A 25150-nucleotide genomic window follows, 5' to 3' on the forward strand; every position below is an offset into this window, starting at 1 on the left:
GTTGAACTCAGGAATTTGAGGTTGCTGTGAGCTAAGCTGATGCCACATCATTCTAGCCAGGGCAACAGAGTGAGAATCTGTCTCAAAAAAAAAAAAAATTATGTACAGTACATAATACTTATAATGACAGTAAACAAGTATGTTACTGGTTTATGTATCTACTATACTTTTTATCATTATTTTGGAGTATACTCCTTCTACTTATAAAAGAAAAGTTAACTGTAGAACAGCCTCAGGCAGTCCCTTCAGGAGGTATTCCAGAAAAATGCCTTGTTATCATAGGAGATGACAGCTCCGTGCTTGTTATTTCCCTGAAGACCTTCCAGCAGGACAAGCTGTGGAGGTGGAAGACAGCGATATTGATGATTCTGACTCCGCGTAGGCCTAGGTTAATGTGTGTGTGTTGTGTTTTAGTTTTCAATAATAAAAGTTTAAAAAGTAAAAAAGAATAAAACATTTAAAAAATAAACTGCTTAGAGAATAAGGGTATAATTATGTTTTACTTTAAAAATCTATCCGTGTTTTTGGCTTCTCTGCAATTACTTATTTACACATACAGCATAGTAATAAAACAAAACTTAAAGACATTTTCACAGTCATGTTCGGGACACTAGGAAGATTCCCTTCGTTTTTACCCTTACCAAATGTTTCCTCCCCCCTCCCCAGATCATCTTACATAATGGAGAATGGGTGAAATATTATGGTTTTACTTGATGTAACACATGTCAATGGAAAGTAGAAGGATAATCAAGCAATTCTTGGATAGTTAGATCATTGGAAACAGCATGTGAAGGAGCCAAGTCGTGTCTTCGGAATCCCCCCCACCTCTCCTCAGGTAGTGTTTCCCCGGTTCTGTGATCATTCTACATAGGTGAGAACGTTCCCAGCCATGCTCCTGGTGTACCTGACTGTCCCACGTCCCCCGCCGTGTCTCCATCCGCCTTCCCATTTCCTTCCCCCTTCGGCATTTACTTGCCTGTCTCATCTCCACAGGTCCTGCTCCCTGGTGAAAGTCTGATAAACTAACTTTTTACAAGTTATTTGCTCAGGCCCAAAGTAAAATGATTTGCATTTTAAAAACTAGGTTTCCCGGATATTATTGTTAAAGACATGTCATTAATAAATAGTATTTAAGAGACAAAAAAAAAGAATAAGGGTATAAAGAAAAAAATTTATTTTTTTATTTTTTTTTTTTATTGTTGGGGATTCATTGAGGGTACAATAAGCCAGGTTACACGGATTGCAATTGTTAGGCAAAGTCCCTCTTGCAATCATGTCTTGCCCCCATAAAGTGTGACACACACCAAGGCCCCACCCACCTCCCTCCTTCCTTCCCTTTTTCTGTTTCCCCCCCATAACCATAATTGTCATTAATTGTCCTCATATCAAAATTGAGTACATAGGATTCATGCTTCTCCATTCTTGTGATGCTTTACTAAGAATAATGTCTTCCACGTCCATCCAGGTTAATACGAAGGATGTAAAGTCTCCATTTTTTTTAATGGCTGAATAGTATTCCATGGTATACATATACCACAGCTTGTTAATCCATTCCTGGGTTGGTGGGCATTTAAGCTGTTTCCACATTTTGGCAATGGTAAATTGAGCTGCAATAAACAGTCTAGTACAAGTGTCCTTATGATAAAAGGATTTTTTTCCTTCTGGGTAGATGCCCAGTAATGGGATTGCAGGATCAAATGGGAGGTGTAGCTTGAGTGCTTTGAGGTTTCTCCATACTTCCTTCCAGAAAGGTTGTACTAGTTTGCAGTCCCACCAGCAGTGTAAAAGTGTTCCCTTCTCTCGACATCCACGCCAGCATCTGCAGTTTTGAGATTTTGTGATGTGGGCCATTCTCACTGGGGTTAGATGATATCTCAGGGTTGTTTTGATTTGCATTTCTCTAATATATAGAGATGATGAACATTTTTTCATGTGTGTGTTAGCCATTCGTCTGTCGTCTTTAGAGAAAGTTCTATTCATGTCTCTTGCCCATTGATATATGGGATTGTTGGCTTTTTTCATGTGGATTAATTTGAGTTCTCTATAGATCCTAGTTATCAAGCTTTTGTCTGATTGAAAATATGCAAATATCCTTTCCCATTGTGTAGGTTGTCTCTTTGCTTTGGTTATTGTCTCCTTAGCTGTACAGAAGCTTTTCAGTTTAATGAAGTCCCATTTGCTTATTTTTGTTGTTGTTGCGATTGCCATGGCAGTCTTCTTCATGAAGTCTTTCCCCAGGCCAATATCTTCCAGTGTTTTTCCTATGCTTTCTTGGAGTATTTTTATTGTTTCATACCTTAAATTTAAGTCCTTTATCCATCTTGAATCAATTTTTGTGAGTGGGGAAAGGTGTGGGTCCAGTTTCAGTCTTTTACATGTAGACATCCAGTTCTCCCAACACCATTTATTGAATAGGGAGTCTTTCCCCCAAGGTATGTTCTTGTTTGGTTTATCAAAGATTAGGTAGTTGTAAGATGTTAGTTTCATTTCTTGGTTTTCAATGCGATTCCAAGTGTCAATGTCTCTGTTTTTGTTCCAGTACCATGCTGTCTTGAGCACTATGGCTTTGTAGTACAGACTAAAATCTGGTATGCTGATGCCCCCAGCTTTATTTTTGTTACAGAGAACTGCCTTAGCTATACGGGTTTTTTTCCGGTTCCATACAAAAGGCAGAATCATTTTTTCCAAATCTTGAAAGTACGATGTTGGTATTTTGATAGGAATGGCATTGAATAGGTAGATTGCTTTGGGAAGTATAGACATTTTAACAGTGTTGATTCTTCCCATCCATGAGCATGGTATGTTCTTCCATTTGTTAATATCCTCTGCTATTTCCTTTCTGAGGATTTCATAGTTTTCTTTATAGAGGTCCTTCACCTCCTTCGTTAGGTATACTCCTAGGTATTTCATTTTCTTTGAAACTATGGTGAAGGGAGTTGTGTCCTTAATTAGCTTCTCATCTTGACTGTTATTGGTGTACACAAAGGCTACTGACTTGTGGACATTGATTTTATATCCTGAAACATTACTGTATTTTTTGATGACTTCTAGGAGTCTTGTGGTTGAGTCTTTGGGGTTCTCTAAGTATAAGATCATGTCGTCAGCAAAGAGGGAGAGTTTGACCTCCTCTGCTCCCATTTGGATTCCCTTTATTTCCTTGTCTTGCCTAATTGTATTGGCTAGAACTTCCAGCACTACGTTGAATAGTAAAGGTGACAGAGGACAACCTTGTCTGGTTCCAGTTCTAAGAGGAAAAGCTTTCAGTTTTACTCCATTCAGGAAAATATTGGCTGTGGGTTTGTCATAGATAGCTTCAATCAGTTTTAGAAATGTGCCACCTATGCCTATACTCTTCAGTGTTCTAATTAGAAAAGGATGCTGGATTTTATCAAATGCTTTTTCTGCATCTATTGAGAGGCTCATGTGATCTTTATTTTTGCCTCTCTTAATATGGTGGATAACGTTTATAGACTTGCGTATGTTAAACCAGCCTTGCATCCCTGGGATGAAGCCTACTTGATCATGATGAATGACTTTTTTGATGATAAGCTGTAATCTATTGGCTAGGATTTTGTTGAGAATTTTTGCGTGTATATTCATGAGTGAGATTGGTCTGAAATTCTCCTTTTTGTTTGGGTCTTTTCCTGGTTTTGGTATCAGGGTGATATTTGCTTCATAGAATGTGTTGGGGAAGATTCCTTCTTCCTCCATTTTTTGGAACAATTTCTGCAGTACTGGAATAAGCTCTTCCTTGAAGGTTTGATAGAATTCTGGAGTGAAGCCATCTGGACCAGGGCATTTTTTGGTTGGAAGCTTTTTTATTGTTTCTTTGATCTCAGTGCTTGAAATTGGTCTGTTCAGGAGCTCTATTTCTTCCTGGCTGAGTCTAGGGAGAGGGTGTGATTCCAAATATTGATCCATTTCTTTCACATTGTCAAATTTTTGGGCATAGAGTTTCTGGTAGTATTCAGAGATGATCTCTTGTATCTCTGTGGGATCAGTTGTTATTTCCCCTTTATCATTTCTGATTGAGGTTACTAGAGATTTTACTTTTCTATTCCTTGTTAGTCTGGCCAATGGTTTATCTATTTTATTTGTTTTTTCAAAAAACCAACTCCTTGTTTCATTAATTTTCTAAATGATTCTTTTGTTTTCAATTTCATTCATCTCTGATTTGATTTTGGATATTTCTTTTCTTCTACTGAGTTTAGGCTTAGATTGTTCTTCTTTTTCCAATTCCATAAGATCTCTTGTGAGATTGTTGATGTGCTCTCTTTCTGTTTTTCGAATGTAGGCATCTAAAGCGATGAATTTTCCTCTCAAAACTGCCTTTGCAGTATCCCACAGGTTTTGGTAGCTTGTGTCTTCATTGTTGTTATGCTCAAGGAAGTTAATGATTTCCTGTTTTATTTCTCCTGCACCCATCTGTTATTCAACAGAAGATTGTTTAATTTCCATGCCTTTGGGTGGGGTCGAGCATTTTTGTTAGAGTTGAGTTCCACCTTTAGTGCCTTATAGTCTGAGAAGATACAAGGTAAAATTTCAATGCTTTTGATTCTGTTGATATTTGTTTTGTGTCCCAGGATATGATCAATTTTGGAGAATGTTCCAAGGGGTGATGAGAAGAATGTATATTCTTTATCTTTGGGATGGAGTGTTCTATATGCGTCTATCAAACACAGTTGTTCTAGGGTCTCATTTAAATCTCTTATATCGTTGTTTAATTTCTGTTTAGAGGATCTGTCTAGCTCTGTAAGAGGAGTGTTAAGGTCCCCTGTTATTATGGTATTATCAGATATCATATTGCTCAGACTGAGTAAGGTCTGTTTCAAGAATCTGGGAGCATTTAAATTGGGTGCATAGATATTTAGAATTGAAATGTCTTCTTGTTGTATTTTTCCCTTGACCAATATAAAGTGACCATCTTTGTCTTTTTTGACTTTAGTTGCTTTAAATCCACATGTATCTGAAAATAAGATTGCAACTCCTCTTTTCTTCTGAATGCCATTTGCCTGAAAAATTGTCTTCCAACCTTTGACTCGGAGCTTTAATTTGTCTTTTGAACCCAGGTGTGTTTCTTGCAGACAGCAGATGGATGGCTTATGTTTTTTAATCCAGTCAACCAATCTATGTCTCTTCAGTGGGGGAATTCAAGCCATTAACATTTATTGAGATAATTGATAAGTGTGGTAGTATTCTATTCGTCTTATTTTGTGAGAGTCCATTCCTTAGTTTTATCTTTTGCATCAGTGTGGAGGTTAGGTTCTGTCCTTTAATTTCTGAGTTCTTACTTTGCTGCTGATCCATTGTGGTGGTCAGTGTGCAGAACAGGTTGAAGTTTTTCCTGTAGGTCTTGTTGTGGCGAATTTCCTCAATGTTTGTATATCCGTAAATGATTTGATTTCTCCGTCAATTTTGAAGCTTAGCTTAGCAGGGTACAGAATTCTGGGCTGGAAATTGTTCTGTTTAAGTAGATTAAAGGTAGATGACCATTGTCTCCTTGCTTGGAAAGTTTCATTAGAGAAGTCTGCGGTCACTCTGATGGATTTGCCCCTGTAGGTCAACTGGCGCTTACTCCTGGCAGCTTGCAGAATCTTTTCTTTTGTCTTGACTTTGGACAGGTTCATCACAATGTGTCTTGGAGAAGCTCAGTTAGAGTTGAGGCGACCTGGGGTTCGATAGCCCTCTGAAAGCAGTGTGTCAGAATCTTTGGTGATATTTGGGAAATTTTCTTTTATAATATTCTCTAGTATGGCTTCCATTCCTCTGGGGCATTCTTCTTCCCCTTCTGGAATTCCTATAACTCGTATGTTGGAACACTGCATAAAGTCCCATAATTCTGATAGTGAATGTTCTGCTTTCTCTCTCTTCTTTTCTGCCTGTTTTACTATCTGAGTTATCTCAAAAACCTTGTCTTCTACCTCTGAAATTCTTTCTTCTGCATGGTCTAACCTGTTGCTGATACTTTCCATTGCATCTTTAAGTTCCCTGATTGACTGTTTCATTTCCTTCAGCTCTGCTATGTCCTTTTTATATTCTTCATATGGTTCATCTCTTATTTGATTCTGTTTTTGAATTTCCTTTTGGTTATTTTCCAGTTTATTAGCAGTTTCGTTCATTTTTTCCATCATTTCTTTCATTGTTTTCAACATGTGTATTCTAAATTCCCTTTCTGTCATTCCTAACATTTCTTTATAGGTGGAATCCTCTGCAGTAGCTACCTCATGGTCCCTTGGCAGGGTTGTTCTGGACTGGTTCTTCATGTTGCCTGGAGTTTTCTGCTGATTCTTCCTCATGAGTGATTTCTTTTATCTATTTCCTTGCCCTAATTTTCCTTTCACTTCCTCTTGCTCTTTAAGTTCTCGTGCCTGTGGAAGTCGCGGGCGGGTTTAGACGGATTGAACACATGCGACCACTTGCCGGTTTTCCACTGTTTTAGTCCTCCTCTTGGGGTCCAGAAGTCTCTCGCTGACTCCCTGTATCCTCTTAGGGGTGATGATAGGCAGATCCCACCAGCCAGAGATGCCTGGAGTCCTATCTCCCCAGAGTCACGGTGCCCAGATGCAAGGAAGCTGTTACTCGGCTGCCATCTTGGAGAAAACATATTTTTATATGGTTGTACAATGTGTTTTAAGCTCAGTGTTATTACAAAGTTGTCAAAATTTATAAAAAGTTAAAAAGTTGATCAAGTAAAAAGGTTACAGTAAGCTAAAGTTGATTTATTATTAAAGAAAGAAAAATTCAAAGATAAATTTAGCATAGCCTAAGTCAGGGGTCCTCAAACTGTGGCCCGTGTGCCACATGAGGCAGTGTGTTTGTATTTGTTCCCATTTTGGTTTTTTTTACTTCAAAATAAGATATGTGCAGTGTGCATAGGAATTTATTCATGTTTTTTTTTTTTTTTAAACCATAGTCTGGCCCTCCAATGGTCTGAGGGACAGTGAATTGGCCCCCTGTTTAAAAAGTTTGAGGACACTTGGCCTAAGTAGACAGTGTTTATAAAGTCTATAAACCAGTGTTCTTTAACCTTTTTTATCTTATAACACACTTGAACCTATAGTTAAACTTCCATGGCACACTTAAATTATGTTGATCAAAAAATGAGTAAAAAAAAGAATATACTTACTGTGTTTCAAACTTCTTTTGAAAATAATTTAATTAACAATCTTTAAAATTTTTCATGGCATACCTAACATCCTCTGTGGCACACCAGTTGCTGCATTGAAAATCACTGCTATAAATTGTGCAGTAGTGTTCCAGGCCTTCACATTCACTCACCACTCACTCACTGACTTACCCAGAGAACTTCCAATCCTGTAAGCTCCACTTATGGTAAGTGCCCTTTATAGGTGGGCCATTTCTTACTGGTTTTATAACATACAGTAAAACCTGTTAAGTTGATCACTCAAGATACTGTAACAAACTGTGACATGCAGAGGTGGTCCTCATATAGAAGTAAGGCTGCTTTACTGATGTGTACATCTGGTACAGGTATGGTCTGTGAAAATTAGTTCAACTTAAGGAGGAGGTCAGTGTAGGAAGGTGGCCAACTATGGAGGTTCTACCATGTTTTTGCTGTACCTTTTCTATGTTTAGGTACACAGATACTTAACCATTGTGTTACATTTGCCCATATTCCTCAGTGTATTAACATGCCATATGGGTTTGTAGCCTAGGAGGAATAGGTTGTGCCTTGGCTTAGGTGTGTAGCAGGCTGTACTATCTAGCTTTGTGTGAGTATGCTCTGTGATTGTCCACTCAACAACAAAATCACCTGCAGCCTCATTTCTCAGAATGTATCCCTGTTGTTAAGGAACGCATGACTATACTTATATTCTGTGTCTGTCTTATCTTCTTTACAAGATAACATTTCCTTTGAGCATAGTAATTACAGACAATTGATTTTGGTATGTTCAGAAGACCTGCACCTTGCAAACAGACCTTCCATAACTGTATTTGCTCTATCAATTGAGTTGAGTTTCAGTTTGAGTCTTCTGACTTTTGCCTGATGTCAAAAAATGTTTTGATGGTAAAGTCTCCATCTTTTTAAGGCTGCATAATATTCCATGATATACATATACCACAACTTACCTCTATAAAAGTTTACATGGATAGAGCTATAACATATTCTTCTTAGTAAATTACCTCAAGAATGGAAGAAAAAGGATCCAGTGTACTCAGTACTATTATGAAATATATTATCACCCATACTTTCATATGAAAGATAAAACACAACTATACTCCAGGATGAAGGAGGGAAGAGGAAGTGGGGGGAAATGGGAGGTTGGGTGGAGGAAGGGTAATCAGGGGGACCTCACCTATGGTGCATATTGCAAGGGTACATGTCAAATCTATTAAGAGTAGAACATAAATGTCTTAACACAATTATTAAGTAAGTGAGGTGAAGGCTATGTGGTTGATGTAAGCATTTCAAATTGTATATAAAATCAGCACATTGTACCCCATAAATGCATTAATGTACTCAGTCATGATTTAATAAAAAAAATTAAAAGGTAAAAAATTGTTTTGATGGAAATAAAGTCCTGCGAGGACGATGACAGGAGCACAAGAAGGGTCTAAAAGGATTAATATTCAATAAAAGAAACAATGGTAACACCCTTCAGGTGAGTACGGACCATGATACATGCCAAATTTCAGCATTTAAAAGTATTTGACTCTTACTCTTTCTAAAATTTAAAAGTTAGATATGCCTCAGGGATTTGGAAATACTAACAGTAAATCTTCTTATCAACCATTTAAAGAGGCTCCTGTTCTCTCAGCTTTCTTAACACCATTTAACTGGCTGGCATTGGGATTATTTTGTTGTGGGGGTGTGCGTGGGCATATACACACATGGGGCGGGCATTCCGTTGTCTGGCTTTTACTCCTTTGACTCCAGAATGGGATAAAAGATCTGAATTGTTCTTTAGTAGGCTCATTACTGCAGGAATGAAAATTAAATACAAGATCCTATAGCTACAAGTCTTCGAAATAGAATTCATACATAAAATATCCAAGTGGCTTACTTTCTGTATTTTTCTGTGACGTTCTGATTCCAGATTTAGACAGGGAAAAATACCCTCAAGGTCTTTCTGATACCTGGGAGGGATGGGCTTTTTTTCTTCTCTGTGAAAATAAAAAAGAATCTAGAAATCCTAGCACTCTCTTAGAACTAACAGCTAAGTATTATTCAAGACTCAGATTGAGGTCTTCCTAGGCTGCCATTTATATACCATCTTCTTATACAAGCACCATCCAACTAGTGTTGTATTTCAGGTAGAAATCTTTTGTAACCAGAAAAGTTGGCTTGGGAGAGCAAAACTTAATCTTACTCTACTAATGTAACATTTTTATTTGAAGTAAAGCTCAGCAGCATCGTTTTTGTTTTATCAATTTCCCCCTTAATATTAATTAAAGGATCACCCAATTTCCAGTAAAATGGGTCCCCTTGGCCCCACAGGCATCATCTCACTCTGAGCAAACATGCTTACAATAGCAAGGACACCTTTGCCACCATTAGGCAAACCAGCCATATCTTTTGATGTTGAAACTTTGTGTGGCAGCCATTTTCACAAATTAGTTATGCATATAATGCCATCTTTTCCTTCCCTCTTTCCCATCAGGTCAGGCTGTTTGGGCTACATGGTTCCAGTGCTGAAACAGCTGGGCCAGCTTTCTGGCTCTCCTATTGCCATCATGGGCTCCCAGCTTGGCACTGTCAGAGGCCTGGACAGGTCATGGCTTCTTCAGGAGCATTCTGAGGGCAAGAAGTGAGCCCATCCCCAATCCCAGTTCTACCCTGAGTCTGGCTTTGGTTGCCCACCAACGTAGGGGACTTCTAATTCCTCCACTATGCAGGAACTGACCTCATAGCCACCTTCTGTGGCTAAAATGCTTGCAGACCTGAAGCCTGCAAGTTTAATCTTCATTTACCATCATATGTTCTTTATTCTGTCTCTAGTCCATGGAGATTCTTGCTGCATTTTTCCTCCTTTCATCAGATATTTATGCTTACTGGATGCCAAGTGAACTAGGTGATACGGATAATTTGGGGAACAGTGATTACTGCCATTGAGGCCATGCTGAAGGCTTGGTATGTATTATCCCACTTAGCCCTCAGAATAACATGATGAGGTAAGTTCTGTTATTATCCCATTTTACAGGAAAGGAAACTGAGAGTCAATGAGGTTAAGCATCTTATGATATATCTCAGAGCTCTGAGTTTGAACCCAGGGTTGATGGCCTTGTATCATTAGATGAAGAATTCTGGGTGAAGATGGGTCTTTGCCAGCTGAGGTGGGAGCCTGGGACAGAAGTGCTCACAGCCCCTGCCTCAGCTGCTTACTCTGAGACACAAGGGAGTTGCTGCATCCCTCTTCTTCCTTTCCTTCCTTTCCAGGGACAGATGTCTGTTTTGCTGTCCTGATTTCACCTTTGGTCCAACTTCAGTGGTCCCAGAGACTCTGGCCTCCTCAGAGACCACGTCCTCATATGCCGTTAGGTCTGGGAGCCTCTGCTTTGAACACCGGCTGAGCAGGGCCATGTCTGTCTGTCTGTCTATCTGCTGCTATTGTTGCTCTTTAGTCAACCTTTGCCCAGTAATTTCTGCACTGAAAGACAAACTGTGTGTGTGTGTGTGTGTGTGTGCGCAAGAGAGTTAGATGTTAAAGAAAACCTTAGTGACAGGCCTTTAATGTGCATCTTTATTGGTTATCATAACTGGCAACTGGGCCCTGATACATTAGTACCAGCTTCCACCTTCCTTAGCAGGGGCCCGAGTGGGGCCCACACACTTACGTTGCTTTCATGTTTATTGCTTTAATATCTACTATCATTATAAGTACGTAGGGGGGCAACATAAAATCACAGCACCTTCTTGGTCGGACATAATGATAGTTTTCTTTATGGCATTTGAGTGGGGTAAGTTAATAACATTATCTGTTAACACAAGCACACCTTTGTGACTGTTGTCTGCAGAACAGCACTGGCTCTGGCTTCTACATCTGCCCCTCACTGTCAGTGTCCATCCCATCGCATGGGACTGTTTACAGGGGTGTTGCAACCTTTGCTTCTCTGTGAAGTCCCATTTTCACAAGAAGATGAAATGACATGATTGAATAGATTGATTCCTTGGTCAGGAGTATAAAAGTTTTCTACTTTCAATATTTCCCCCTAAAGTAGGACTGACTGCACAGTGCTTTTTGTCTAGAAAAATCCAGGAAGCAAAGTGACTATCGTCAGTGATGGATTCTGCTACTTGTGTCAACAACCTTCTCACTGGTGAGGGAAGCATTTTGGTTACCTCTGTTCATAGTTCAGGCCAAGGTCACATCAGGGTTTAAATCAGTAGTTTTAGAATTAGACCACTTGTACCCTGGGGATCTGACTAATGCTTGAGTGGCTGCATAAACAATGAAGTTGTTTATCTTCACCAACCAGTAATGGTGCTAAATGCCTAAGGAGTCTATTCATTTTTTATCTCCTTTATATATTGGTGTGCCTTTACAGATTATTTAAAAAATGTTGTGACAATTTTTAATAAATTACTCTGGTTTGGGTGGTGATCTCAACATGCTATCTGAAGACGGCCTGAGTCAGGGTCCCCTGGGGCGTGTGCTTCCCCACCTGAGCTGACTGAGGGGAATCCTGAACAGATCAGGTCCTACGGTAATGGCTGGTGAAAGGGACAAAGGGACATGAAACTCATTCTTTTGCAGTGCTCATCCTGCTTTGATAGCATTGACAAGTGGTTAGCCAGCTTCTACATGAACATCTCCGCTAGTCAAGAGTTCCCCACATCTAGGGCTCCCCAGCCTACTTTGTGTCAACTGTAAATGATCGCAAAAATCATCCTTCAGGGAATCAAGTCCTTGAGCCTACCTCCCCACCACCCACCAGAGTAGATTTCAATACTTCCTTCTGTAAACACCCAAGCACCGCCCCATGCCTCTGATGATCCCCCTTGTCATATCCTCACCTACCTTTCTGTCCACGCCCCCCTCCATGCACACTGGAAAATGAGCACTGTGTATGGTTTCTGATAGATAGTGGACACTCACTGAATATTTGTGGTTTAATAAACTCATCTATCCATCATTCACCACCTTGAACCCATATTCTGCTCTCTGGAATTATACAGAATTCATGTGATCCATTTCCACGTGACAACCCTTCAGATATTTGAAGGGAGAGCTGCTAAACCTGCCCCCAGGTATCTGTCCTAAACTCCGCAATTACTACAACCCTTGTTTATGGCTCTGCCTCCAGGTGCACTGTAATCCTGACTGCCCTCCCTGCAGACACACCTTCTGCTAGGGACACCCAGAGTGGAACCAACTCCTGATGTGTGTGCGGCTGGCCATGGCACTACTTCTCTCTGCCACCTTTCTCACCAGGCTCTCTTAATAAAATCTGAGGCCTGTCTGTTGGCCTTCGTTTCCCTGTGTCCAGCTGTCCCTACTACCTACAAATGGTACTGCAGTCCTATCCAAGCCACTGGAATATCCCTCACCAACAGTTTGGATTGCAGCTCTATAAAACCGCATCTCATAATGAGGGCTTCGTTAAGGTTGGGAGAGGCAACTGCAGAGACCAGAGTGTCTTAGAACAAAGGGCAGGGTCACTGAGAGGTGAAAAGAGTCCCATCCACTCAGCGCATTTTTTTTTATTAACATTAAATCATAGCTTAGAACTCAAGAGATAAGGACCAAGAGGTGAGAGAACCGTGTAGAAACCCAAATCTCCACCAAGCGCCCCTGTCTGCTTGAGCCCGTGGCTCCAGCGGGTAGGGAAGCAGCATAAATTTCAGTGAGGCAGAGCTAAGTGGTAACGGACTTTAAGTTCTGTCATATGTAGTTAATTTGCAGAATAAATTGGTCAGGGCAGCAAAAGGATTTAACATCCAAATTCATTTGAAAAACAGAAGCCAGATGAGTGTCTAGAGGAAAATGGAGACTGTTACAACATTCCCTTGCCGGTTGGAGTAGTGTTATTATTGAATAATATTTTTATTAAAAATTTCTAGACCATTTGGTAGTTAAAGATATTTATAAGCCGGCTTTCCCAGGGTCTCTGCGAGGCATTGACTCTCCCACTACAGAGCTGTGTACCCTGAGGGACTCTCCCTGCGCATAACTCACATCAGCTCCTAGCCTGACATAGATTTGTATATGCAATGTGCAGCTGAGATTTTATGTTGTGGAGCTAAGGCAGGTAAAGGTAAGATGTTGGTTTTATCCATCTTAGAACCATCTAGGCATTCCCTGCCCCGTGCTCCATTAGCCCAGGTGTGAAGGAGATGAGGAGGCAGGAGCTGGCACTTGTAGGGAGGCGAGGTAGAGAACGAACGGGTAAGCAGTCAGGGGTCCTCCCCAGAGTAGATGGAGCTGTGAAGAGCTCACCACTGCGCTGATGCTTCTGGCAATGCTCATGGGACTCACGTGCACCTCCTGGCCGAGAAATAATGCTACACAGTAGTGGAGAGATGCATCACTAATTCCACTCCATAGCTCAGTGGGCCCTCAGCATCCTCTGAGGCCAACGCTGATGCAGGGAGCTCCTTTTCTCTACATGGTCTCCGCTTCTGTTTCTCTCTGACACAGTCTCCCCCCCCCCCACTTGTCAGGCTATTTCTCTGCATGCTTTCCTGGCTCCTTCCCATGGAAGACCCGGAGACAGCAAAGAGGAGAGACACTTGTTCCTGAGTGATCTGAGGATGCACACTTGGCTTCTCAGCTCAGCCTTCCCAGGGAAAACCAGACTGGGGGCACTGGGAGGGGAGGGAGCCTCACTCGCCAGACCAGCTCTTTCCTGGCGGCGTGCTGGGCATGCCCCGCTCACTCACGTTGTCTTTCTGCTAATGGAGATTTGAAAATAGCAAATCCTGCAGGTGTTCCTCATTTTCACCTCTCTCCCAGCCCCGTCCCCTCCCCCCCCTCCTTTTCCCCATGCTGCTCTGTCTGTAGTGAAACAGCAGGGATAATCCAGCACAGCTCTGCACATCCCGAAGGCTGTGACTCTGAATCTCTATGTCAGGTTTATTTTGACATTGACAAGAGGCTGCACACAGCTGGGGCGGCCAGCGGGATGCTGATGGAGCTGGAAACTTGTTCCCTCTTCCCATGTCCCATGTGCCCCAGGAGGAAGCCAAGGGGGATGGACTGCCCATCCCCAAATGTCAGCAAATGAGCTGTCCGTCACGGGTTATGGATGAAGGGAGGGCCCACAGCTCAATTTCACAATGCTAAAGGGTATGGACACTGTAGTGGGTTGAATAGTGCCCCCCCCATTCTTGCCTAACTGGAACCTCAGAATGTGACCTTCTTTGTAAATAGGGTCTTTGCAAATGTAATTTATTAAATGAGGTGATCTTGGTCTTAAAGTAGGTCCCAAATCCAAGGACTAGAGTTCCTATAAGAGGAAGAAGAGGGAGATTGGGGCGCAGACACAGAAAAGAAAGCCATGTGACAGCAGAGGCCATAGTTGGAGTGACGCAGCTGTAAGCCAAGGATGTCTTAGAGTTCAGGGCGTCACCAGAAGCCAGGAGGGAGCAAGGTGGGTCACTTCCCCTGAGTTTTCAGAGGGGCACAGCCCTGGACTATCTTGATTTTGAACTTTTAGCGTCCAGAAAGGTACCATTTTTGTTATCTTAAGCCACTCGGTTGTTGGTAGTTTGTTATGGCAGTCCTAGAGCACTAGGGAAGAGACTTGATAAGAACAAAAACCTTGGCAATCAGCTCTGAGTCATGCAAAAGGCATCTGGTGAATAAAGAAATAGGATTGTAAGAGGCAGATGAAAAAATGGAATCAGATAAACTTTAAATTGCCAAATAAAAGGTTTTAAAATATAGGTATAAGACAGACACACACAGATGTGTTACAGTTCAACCAGGACTGAGGGTCAGTCTCCTCCCCAACAGGTAGGTGCTTGTTTCCAGGGCACACAGATGAGTGTGTTCTTACCCTGGAGGCCAAGACAGCCTGTGACAGCGTGGCTGGCACTCTTCTGGATGTGGGTACAAAGTACCAGTAGAATTACCTCTGTTAGGAAGAGGGGGAGCAGAGTAGCTCTCAAAAAATATACAGAGAAGGAAGGAAGGGGAGAGAGAAACAAGGAGACACTTTTTCTGGGGTGTGCGTGTTGGTGGGGTGGCTTTGGAGTCGGCTCAGTCTTCCATAGTCCCCCCTTGTATGCACTTAGCAAATTCTTCTGGGAGTTTCCACCGACACACCTCAGGTTCCCTGGTCTTACTTTTATGATGAATCTTAATGAAGCTTCAGATTGCCATTTGAAGAATTTTAGGCAAAGATGAGGGAGGGCTAAATTCCCTTTGCGTCTTTCCATCCCTGCGTATTTGTCCGGCACGTCCAAGTGTCAAATCCTGGGTATGACAGGCCATGACAGTCCAAGACAACAAAAGGCAGCGTGTTGCCCACTGGGAACTAACAGTCTAGCTGATCAGAAGAGCTCTTCCTTAACGGAAAGCTTTCGGGCTTCCCAGTGATTCTGGGATTTAATTCTTGTTCCCCTCCAGACGCGTCATCTATGGAGAAGACTCTCCAGAAGTCCTTACTAAGGGTCTTGCTTTGCTGAGCTATCTTTGTATTTCTTCTTCACACTAAGTGTATGATTAATAAAGTGGGTGCAGCTGGAGTCACAGCTAAATTTCAAAGGCCATTTTTGTATTCTATTAGTACTTTGGTAGACTACGCTCTCCTGCCATTTAATCTAGTGCAGCGGTTCTCAACCTTCCTAATGTCTCCTAATGCTGCGATCCTTTCATACAGTTCCTCATGTTGTCGTGACCCCCAACCATGACATTATTTTTGTTGCTATTTCATAACTGTAATTTTGCTATTGTTATGAATCGTAATGTAAATATCTGATATGTAGGATGTATTTTCATTGTTACAAAGAGGTCGTGACCCACAGGTTGAGAACCGCTGCTCTAGTGCAACCTCTCATCCCAGATGGAACTTCACTATTACTGACCAGAAATGGAGGCTTTGATGAGTTTAGTCAATTTGTTATTAAATTTACTGTTCCTTTGCCAAAGCTGACTACAACGTTTGGCAAAAGCATCGACGCCAAAACCTCAATCTGATGTAAACCTAATTAGCCAGGAACCTAACCTCAACCAGACAATTATTTATTGGACAACATGCCTATTAGAAGGGGATAATTTTAAGAAAATAAAACCTTATGTTGTCAATAAAAATTTTTTTTAAAGCTGCTCGAGACATAGATACCATTTTATTTCTGTCTCCTGCAGCTTCCAAATCTGCATAGTCATAATTGATGAACAAAATCGTCACCTGGAGGCTCCTTGGGGACAGGTTTAATTCTGTTTTGTAGGCAATGCTTCGTGAGGCAGACAGGAAATTGGAAAACTGCATTTTTAGAAAAGAAAAATATCAACAACGATTGGAGGGAAAGTAAGCATTTTCTGGTTGAGTATCAATTAAACAAAAAATTCAGTTTTCCAGAAGACACTTCTTTAACAGTCTAGTTAATGGTGTTTTGCTGAGCTACCCTGTGGGTATATAATGACTGCTAATTATTCCACTGGACCTCAAGCCCCATACATACTGCTCTCTGGGGGCTGGCTGCAGGGCATCCTTATAACAAAGACCTTCTGCTATTTCTAGAAACTTCCTGAAGAAATACCAATGAACTGGGTCTGAAGTATACAGCAACCTTAACTTTGGAACAAAAAGTAAGGGATTTTGTTTTTTAAACTTGCAAATTCATTTGTAGGAAAGGACAAGCACATAAACAAAAAGTCAAACATCTTAGAAGAACCCAGGGCAGCACTTCCCAAGATGAATTTAAACCCAGCCTGTCTAGTTAGTACCTGCAGAGCCCAGAGGGTAGTCACTTTGTAGACAAGTCATTAGACATGATTTATTAATTCAACAAACACTTGTAGTCGCTCAGTAAATATTTGTGTAATGAATTGTTGAATACATTAATGCACAGTACGTATAGGCATGTGGGATATTAATAGTGGCGCACAAGACAGAACTTTGTCCTTCAAGGAACCCACCATATGACAGCCTCATAATGTTGGGAAGTAGACCAGCAGTGGATAAGTAAGCAAATTCAGAAAGCATCGCTGTGCCCCAGGCTCAGCTCTAGACTTTCTTTGTGAATGACAGCAGTTAACCTTTTCCACAGCCCTACTAAGTCAATTTAGTTATTATCCTACTTTTTATATGAGAAACAAAGACGAGGAACCTCACCCCACATCCAGCAAGGGGTAAGTTCAGAAATCAAACCCAGGCAGTGAGGTTCAGATGGTGCACTTTTCAATTGCCCTTGGGTGGCCGTGAGCATGGAGAGAGAGAGAGAGAGAGAGAGAGAGATGCTTTGGGGAGAAAAAGCATATAAATTTAAGATTAGGAAGATTAGGTTATGGGGTGGGGGTGGGGAGGGGAAGAGACAGAAAGAGAGGAGAGAGAGAATGGGCGTGTGGGGGCACCAGTGACAAAGCCAGGATTTTTGACTGGAGCAAGTAGCAAGGTTAGTGATGCCTTCTGCTGAGCTAGGACCTGCCGGAGGAGGCACAGTTGCTGAGAATGTGGAGGAAATGATGACTGCAGCTTGGGACACGTTGAGTTTGAGGTGCCTGTGGGACATGCAAGTGGATATGCAAGGAAGTTTATTAAGGTTCTGTTAGCTGTGGGAGAGATCCCGGCTAGGGGTGTAGACTTGGCTGTCTTGAGGATAATGCTTTGTTCTTTCTGCTTGATTGTTGGAAGCTTTAGTTTTGATTCTTTTTTGTAAAAATCTAAATTTGTGATTATGACTTAATGTATTCAGTCCAATATATTCATGGATGTAAGTAGACAGATAGACCAAAACTAGGCAAAGGAATTTCAAAGATGAAAAAGACAAAGTTCCTGACCCTAGGAAGCTTATCATCTCATATAGAGGTGGAGAGAGAAGTGGTCAGTTCATGCTCCATCCTCTTTTTTCTAATTATTAACCCACTGCATCGTATTTGATTTGGGTCCCAGAAAGTATGTCATCATGGTGGGTCTGGGAGTTCAGTTGAATACCAGAGTGACCTCTCTGTCCGAAGACACAATTAAACACCCTGCAAGACTGATTAGAGCCTGGGATAGACAGAAATGTGAATTCAGGTAACTCCAGGAAACCCGGCTGGAACACTAGAGTAAGTAGGTTGAGGGTTGGGGGAGGTCGTGGGGGGCTTCAGGGTGTGATCTACTGTGACTTTGCTTCATTCACCCCAAGTCAAGCCTTCTTTCCTATGGATCCTGAGCTGTCTCCAAAAACTGGGATCTGATTAGATTGCATTTGATTTCTCTGCTGCCTAATGAAGTGCCTCTTGTAGTTCTAGCTGTGATGTCATTAGCATCTCATTGCCTTGGGCACCAACTCAGGAGAGAGATTCTTAAGCAGTCCCAGAATCCTACAGGAATTGTACCAATTTACTTCCTAACAACTAAGTTGCTTTCCCGACCTGTCAGTTTCTGGCAGCAGAGCAGACCCTGAATGAGAATGGGTCACTACTGTTATCACCCTCAGGTGCTCCTGATTGGAGGTGGGTCAATATGTGCATGCCGAAGGCCATGGGCACATCCACAGTGAGATGCTGAGCATTAAGGATGCCCATGTTCTCATACCATGATATTCTACTGGGGGAATTTATCCACTGTGTGCTGTAGGATACAGATTTAGCCTAAAGCAAATGGCATTTATTTATAGCAAACTGTATTTGCAAAATCCTTTGCAGTTTTAGGGTTGTTAACTACATTCCAGGTTGGATGTTCTTCTACTTGTAAAAAAGTGAAGTGCCTAACTGGACTCCAGAGCCTCTCCTGAGAGCAAAGGGGTGAATTCAGCAAATGGGGTGAGAGAGCCACACCTGGACATTTTTAGCAGATGTCACCGTTGTCAATTATGATTTTTTGAGGCCTTAATTATGGTTTATTTCTTATGAGTATGTATTGACATAGAAGGTTTATTTTCCCTTCTAAGAGCATAGTGTCTCCAATCACTAGAACATGTCTACCCAGGCTTTAGAGCAGGCATCCTCAAACTTTTTAAACAGGGGGCCAATTCACTGCCCCTCACACCGTTGGAGGGCCGGACTATAGTTTAAAAAAAAAAAAAAACTATGAACAAATTCCTATGCACACTGCACATATCTTATTTTGAAGTAAAAAAACAAAACGAGAAAAAATACAATCACACCACCTCATGTGGCCCGTGGGGCGCAGTTTGAGGACCCCTGCTTTAGAGGGTAGAAGAGGGGAGATGAACCAAAACTCACTCCCAAAGGAAATAAGGTGGAATCTCCTTAAGGCAACTCTCCACCTCCCACTCCAGTGCAGGGGGAGTTAAAAGCAAATGTCAAAGATGGGACTCTGCTGGAGCTTTTAGGACCTGAACTACTCTCTCCTTTACCACAGACATGATGGTTATAGGTGCTCTCTTTGGGCTAAGGGAGATTTATCTGGGCTTTCATCACCGGACTCCATCATTTTAAAGAGCATTTCCCAACTGTATCTTTAACTGCACATAGGAAATGCATTTCTTCTGTGAAAAATCTCCCTCGCACACACATCCCCATTCTTCGCTGGATCCTGAATAGATAACTTTGGGGAGCTCGCTGTTCGTTACTTCACAGTAAATCTAGCTCCTTCCTCTCCAGACAACTCTGGCCTAGTTCTGTCTGAAGAGGGGGTCAGGGGGACAGCTGGCCTTGGCCTCCAACAGGGCCCTCTCTGTATGCGGAATGGTAGATTTTCAGGAGACAGAGCACAGGGTTCTGAATTCAAAGGAGACGGTGGTGGGCCCCACCAGCGTTTCCCGCACGCTCCTTCCCATTCCTCTGTATTCCCTCACCTTGCCAAGTATCTAGGGCTGAAGTATTTGGAGGGGGATTCGCTGAATCTTGATTTTGAACTGGGATCGCCAAGAAACAACAGCAAGGGGAGCAGCCCCGCAAACCTTTCCAGCCATCACCAGCCCTGGCGATGGGTGACGTGAGCTGGGCAGGAGGCTGACGAGCCCTCCGCGCCGGAGTCTGTGGTGGCAGCGCCCCCACGTGGCCGGATGGTTTGTGAGACCCCAGCATCCTCAGTAACGCGTGAGTGGGATGCGGGCAGCTTCTGGGTACTTGGGGATTAAAGGAGAGAGGAAAGGAATTTGGTGGCATGTTACTTCCCCTTTAAAGTAACTTTCAGTCCATGTTAAGGGTACTGGGGGGGTTATTTTCCCTTCTTTTGTTTTCCTTTAATTATCCTGTCTTTACCTATGCCCCTCACTCTGTACTTTTCTCCTTAGAATAAGTGTTATGTAATCATTCTATCTCTTACATTTTTTATTATCCAACTGAAAAAAATTGTACCTCCACAATATTTTTTAAATAGACATGCGTTGTTTTTTCATAAGTTTATTTTCCACAGTCACAAAATTTCTGGAGACGTTTCTCGGCTCTCTGAAGTCATTTCAGACTTAATATCGCCACCTAGCGGTCCTTTTCTGGAAACTTTTTCCCGCCTCTGTCGAAGATGTGTAAGAGGCCACCAAGAGACCCTTCAGCCCTCGGACAAGGCTTGCATGGAGAAATTTCAAAATCATCGTATTGGACCCCCTAAATGTATACAGTTATGATTTAATAAAAATTAAATTAAAAAGTAAAGCAAAATCCATAACTTTCTACAAAAACATCTTATTTTGTAAAGAAACTGTATCTTTACTGATTGGGGGTGGGGGGGGTGGGGCAGGATTTCAATTTCTCAATTTCCCAATGAATGAAATCACACCAAGGATCCAAATATCTCAGCCTACCGCCACTCATTCCTGCCTGGTCCACACAGTGTATTGAAGATTGGAGGCCTGGTCCGGGGCTGGATGAGGCCAGTCCTGGGCCAGCTGTGGCCACTTTACTAATTAATACTCCAGCCACAGAGTTGCCTGAGTTAACTTAAATGTCAATCAAGACATGCCTGAGGCTGAGGTGATTTGGGGACTAGTTTCACCTGATGCTATCCTGCTTGGTTTTGGTGCATGCAGTTCCTTATAACATATGAAGGGCGTGAACTTAACTCTGGGCACATTATTTAACAAATGCAGATGTGAAATGAATTGCATACCATATTTATAGTAACCGAGGAAGTCCTTTGCCTTGGCAAGGGACAGAAGGAGTCCCATGTCAGTGGAACTGCGGGGTAGAGATGCCTCATCCACATAAGGATGGCACCCATGAAACAACAATGCCCAAATGCCTCATGACATTTCCAGATGGGCTCCTATTGCATAGAAAACAAGACGTAGGAAAGCAGAGAGCTCCCTGGACCCCAAAGGAGAGAAGGCTTGTATGAAGTTATTGAGTCCACATCTTACAGTCACCTTTTGAAACCACATTGCAAAACCTTCCAACCAGTTCCCCCAAAGATCCAACCTATCAAGTATCACATTTTTGATGAGTTCAGGACCAGAGTGAATGTCATGTATATGCTCATAATTTCCAAAAGCCCAGCAGTCTCTCTAAAATCATTTCATGTTCGGGACTGCAACAGTACCAAAAGAGGTCAGGAATCTCTTAAGTAACCCAGTGCCTTTTTGTCACAAACTCTATTTCTATTTTCATTTTGAATGAATAAACTGAGTGGAGAATGAGGACTGGGAGGAGAAAAATCAAGCAGTGCTTTCTTTTATAGGAAACAAACTGTTATTCTCTGTTGGATATTTCTCATGCTTGCCACCAAAAATAGATCAAGAGCTTCCTTACCTTTTACTCATCAAACATGACAACATCCCATCTCTCAGGCTGTAGAGTGAAAGTCTTTTTGAAAAAGTCCAAATTCTCTCCGCATCTCTAATATGTTGATTAATAATGAAGCGAGAAAGTCCTCTTCTTCTATGACCTGAAGATTTGGGAATCAAACAAACATAGATTCAGACCCTAGTTCTCACGATATATTAGCTCTTGGCCTCACTTTCCTCATCTGTAAAATGAGCACAGTGCTAGAACTTCATGCAGAGAGTTGTGCAGTGCTTAAAGGAGATTTTGAACAGATCTCACCTTTTCAGGCTCCATAAATCTTAACTGTATTTGTGATTGAAACCATCATGACAGTGGTTTGACAGATGCTACCCACTGTATTACATGCTTTAAAAACATTTTGCCATTTATGCATTACACAATGCTAGAGGTAGGTACTATTAGTATCTTTACAGAAGAAGAAACTGAGTCATAGAACAAGCATGTTGTTACTATTTGTGTTCTGGATCATGGCCATCAGCACAGGTTCTGCAGAAGCGTCCTCCTGCGAGGACCTTTCTCAGAGAGGAAACAACTGGGACTCACACTTGGAAGGGCTGTCTCCAGATCTCTGGGTTTCTGAGAGGGTGGGTGACCTAAATTAAGTGGGAGGGCAGAATCACATTCTTATACCCTCAGGGGTATTTTCTGATCTGCCAAGAATGGGGGGGTGGGGTGGGGCATGAGGTCATGCCAGTCCTTGAGCTTTTGACTTTCTCCCTATTTCTTTTCATTTTGTGTCCGCAGGCAACTCCCCATCCGATGAGTCAGAGGAGCGAGAAAGAGACCCCAAGGTGCTGACGTTCCCAGAGTACATCGCCAGCCTGTCAGACTCTGGCACCAAACGCATGGCTGCTGGAGTCCGCATGGAGTGCCAGAGCAAGGGACGATGCCCCTCATCCTGCCCCCTGTGTCATGTGACATCCAGCCCTGACTACCCTGCTGAGCCAGTCCTGCTGGAGGTGACCAAAGCAGCCCCCCTCTATGAACTAGTGACCAACAACCAGACCCAGAGGGTAAGAGGCCTGGGATGCTTGGCTGGAGGAGTTATCAGCAACAACAGAGGGCTTTCCAAATGGCACGAGGAAGTGACAGGGCACAGTTGAGCACCATGCTAGCATATGGATAGTGAGGCATTTTGTTAAGCTTATCCAGGGACCTAATTTGCTTAGATTTGCATGTTTGCATTTTAAGTCGAAATCATTGCATCCACAACACCCACGGTGATATGATTTAGGAGTCACAACTGAGCACTTGGCATTTGTGTACAACTTAAGCAAAAAGAGCTGGAAGGAAGCAGGTAGACAGGGAGGCACAGCGTTTGCAGTCATCTAAGTCCTTGTTCAGAGAAACCTCAGGCCTTGGGGATGGTTGTTCCAAGGTCATACGAGGAGGCTCAGCTCTGTCTCATGGCTTGTGGGCTTTGGAGGTGGGCCAGCTCCCCTAACTGAGCTCCAAGCCTCGGTCAGCTGCCACTGGACAAAGAGGAGCATCTCAGGCACCGGTCCCAAAGGGAAGGCTCTGGCTGCCTTGGCCTGGAGGGGGGTGGTTTTCTGCCCATCACTCTGCCTCCAAGAACAAAATGCCATGTCCTCATAGATTTTTTTTTTCTTAAGTTTTGCAATAGAGTCTCACTCTGTCACCCTGGGTAGAATGCTGTGGTGTCACAGCTCACAGCAACCTCAAACTCCTGGGCTCAAGAAATCCTCTAGCCTCAGTCTCCTAAGTAGCTGGGACTACAGATGCCTGCCACAACACCCAGCTAGTTTTTCTATTTTTAGTAGAGATGGGGTCTTGCTCTTGCTCAGTGTGGTCTTGAACTCCTGAGCTCAAGCAATCCACCGCCTAGGCCTCCCAGAGTGCTAGGATTACAGATGTGAGCCACCACTCCTCACCACACAGATCTTTTGCTATGCGCAAGGTCATGACACTTCCTAGCCAATCTTCCTTTGCCTCTGCCACTCCCTTTGCAAAGATGCCAGAGGAAAATGAATGGGCCCAGAAGGAGAAGCTGGGGAAATGTGGCAGAGACCACGTCTCAGCTCATTTCCTACCTCTCCGACCTGCTCAAGGACAGAGTGATCAGAGCGCATCAAAACACACAACAGCATCAACAACAATCAAGGAAAAACAAGGGCACTCCAGGAGTGGGACTTTTGAGACTGTGAGCAAAGGCAGCCTTGGGGACAGAATGTAGCAGGAGCCGCAGCAGTGAGCGGCTCACCTGCCTGCAAGGTGTGCCCGTCCAGGTGGGGTGATAATTGCTTTCTTTTTTCCCCTTTACAGAACACCTGGTGTGTCCCAGTTTGTTTCATAGGTAATGCTCAGCCGACAGGAGGGATTTTGTATGTGCATGTGTTTCTCCCCAGCCCGCCTCTGCCACAGATATTTCTTGGAATGTTTGAAAATAAGGTTTTTCACAGGAACACGAGGATGAATTGTTTTCGTAGCCTACAAATGCCTCTGCAGTCTGAGAGAGGTGGACAAGGGGGGAGGGGTGGGAGAAGAGACACTAGTGTAGAACAGGGGGCTGCAAAGGACAAAGGGGGGTGGGTCACTTCAGAGATTCAGAGGCTCAGTGGCTTCAACCCAGCACCCGGCCCACCCTTACCTGCCCCTTGTGGTCTCCCAGGAGCACCCCAGGCTGCCACGGCTGACACCCCAAGAGCTTCTGGGCTGCTTGCCTGGGAGCAGTGGAGTCAGAAAGCACGTGCCCAGCCATCCTGCAGCGTGGATGTGCGGAGCTGCAGAGGGCAGGAGACCCCAGTGCAAGGGGTGGAAACAGTCAGCATGTTCTGCGGCATCGCCACACCTCGGCCCTTCCCTTTCTCCCTGCACAGACAGTCTCAAGAGCAGGGCAGGGAGATGCTTTCCATCCAGCTGTATTTTAAACGCTTTAATTTCTGAATGCATAGACAAGGAGCCCCTGGCTAGAGTTCAGTCACCATCACACGTTCCTTCCTCTGATTTTCTAAGAGTGAAGGTGGGAGTGAGGAAGCTAAGGAAGAGGAGAAAGGTGCTAAGTCATGACATTAGCATTCAGTGTGTGTTTTTCTCTCTTCCTCCCTTGTATAGCTTTGGGCTCCTTTCCTGGCCTCACTTGTCCTCTTCTGATCATCTTTGAGGCTATATTTCAGTCTAACCTGTGATTATGGTAAAGAAACAAATAGGTCAGACCCTATAACCAAACAGGTATCTCAAACCCAACAATCTTGCCCTCGTGGTTTTCCACCCCAAACCCATCCCTGTTGTGCTCCTATCCTGGTGAATGGCACCATCTTCCACTAAGTTGCCCACACTGGAGACCAGCAATGCTTCCTAGAATATCCTTATCATTCCCACATCTATTCCAT

At 42.9% G+C, this 25150-nt stretch overlaps 1 protein-coding gene across 3 annotated transcripts in view; it reads left to right on the plus strand.

Moving 5' to 3' along the window:
* The window catches only part of ASTN1 (astrotactin 1), a 335437-nt gene that overhangs the window by 265321 nt on the left and 44966 nt on the right, over nt 1–25150 (plus strand). For all 3 annotated transcript variants that reach the window (XM_053607621.1, XM_053607622.1, XM_053607623.1), the window contains exon 17: nt 22545–22813. In XM_053607621.1, coding sequence (XP_053463596.1) covers nt 22545–22813 — 269 coding nt within the window. The remainder of the gene's footprint in view (nt 1–22544; nt 22814–25150) is intronic.

Source organism: Nycticebus coucang, chromosome 10 (assembly GCF_027406575.1).
Source record: "Nycticebus coucang isolate mNycCou1 chromosome 10, mNycCou1.pri, whole genome shotgun sequence".
Lineage (NCBI taxonomy): Eukaryota > Metazoa > Chordata > Mammalia > Primates > Lorisidae > Nycticebus > Nycticebus coucang.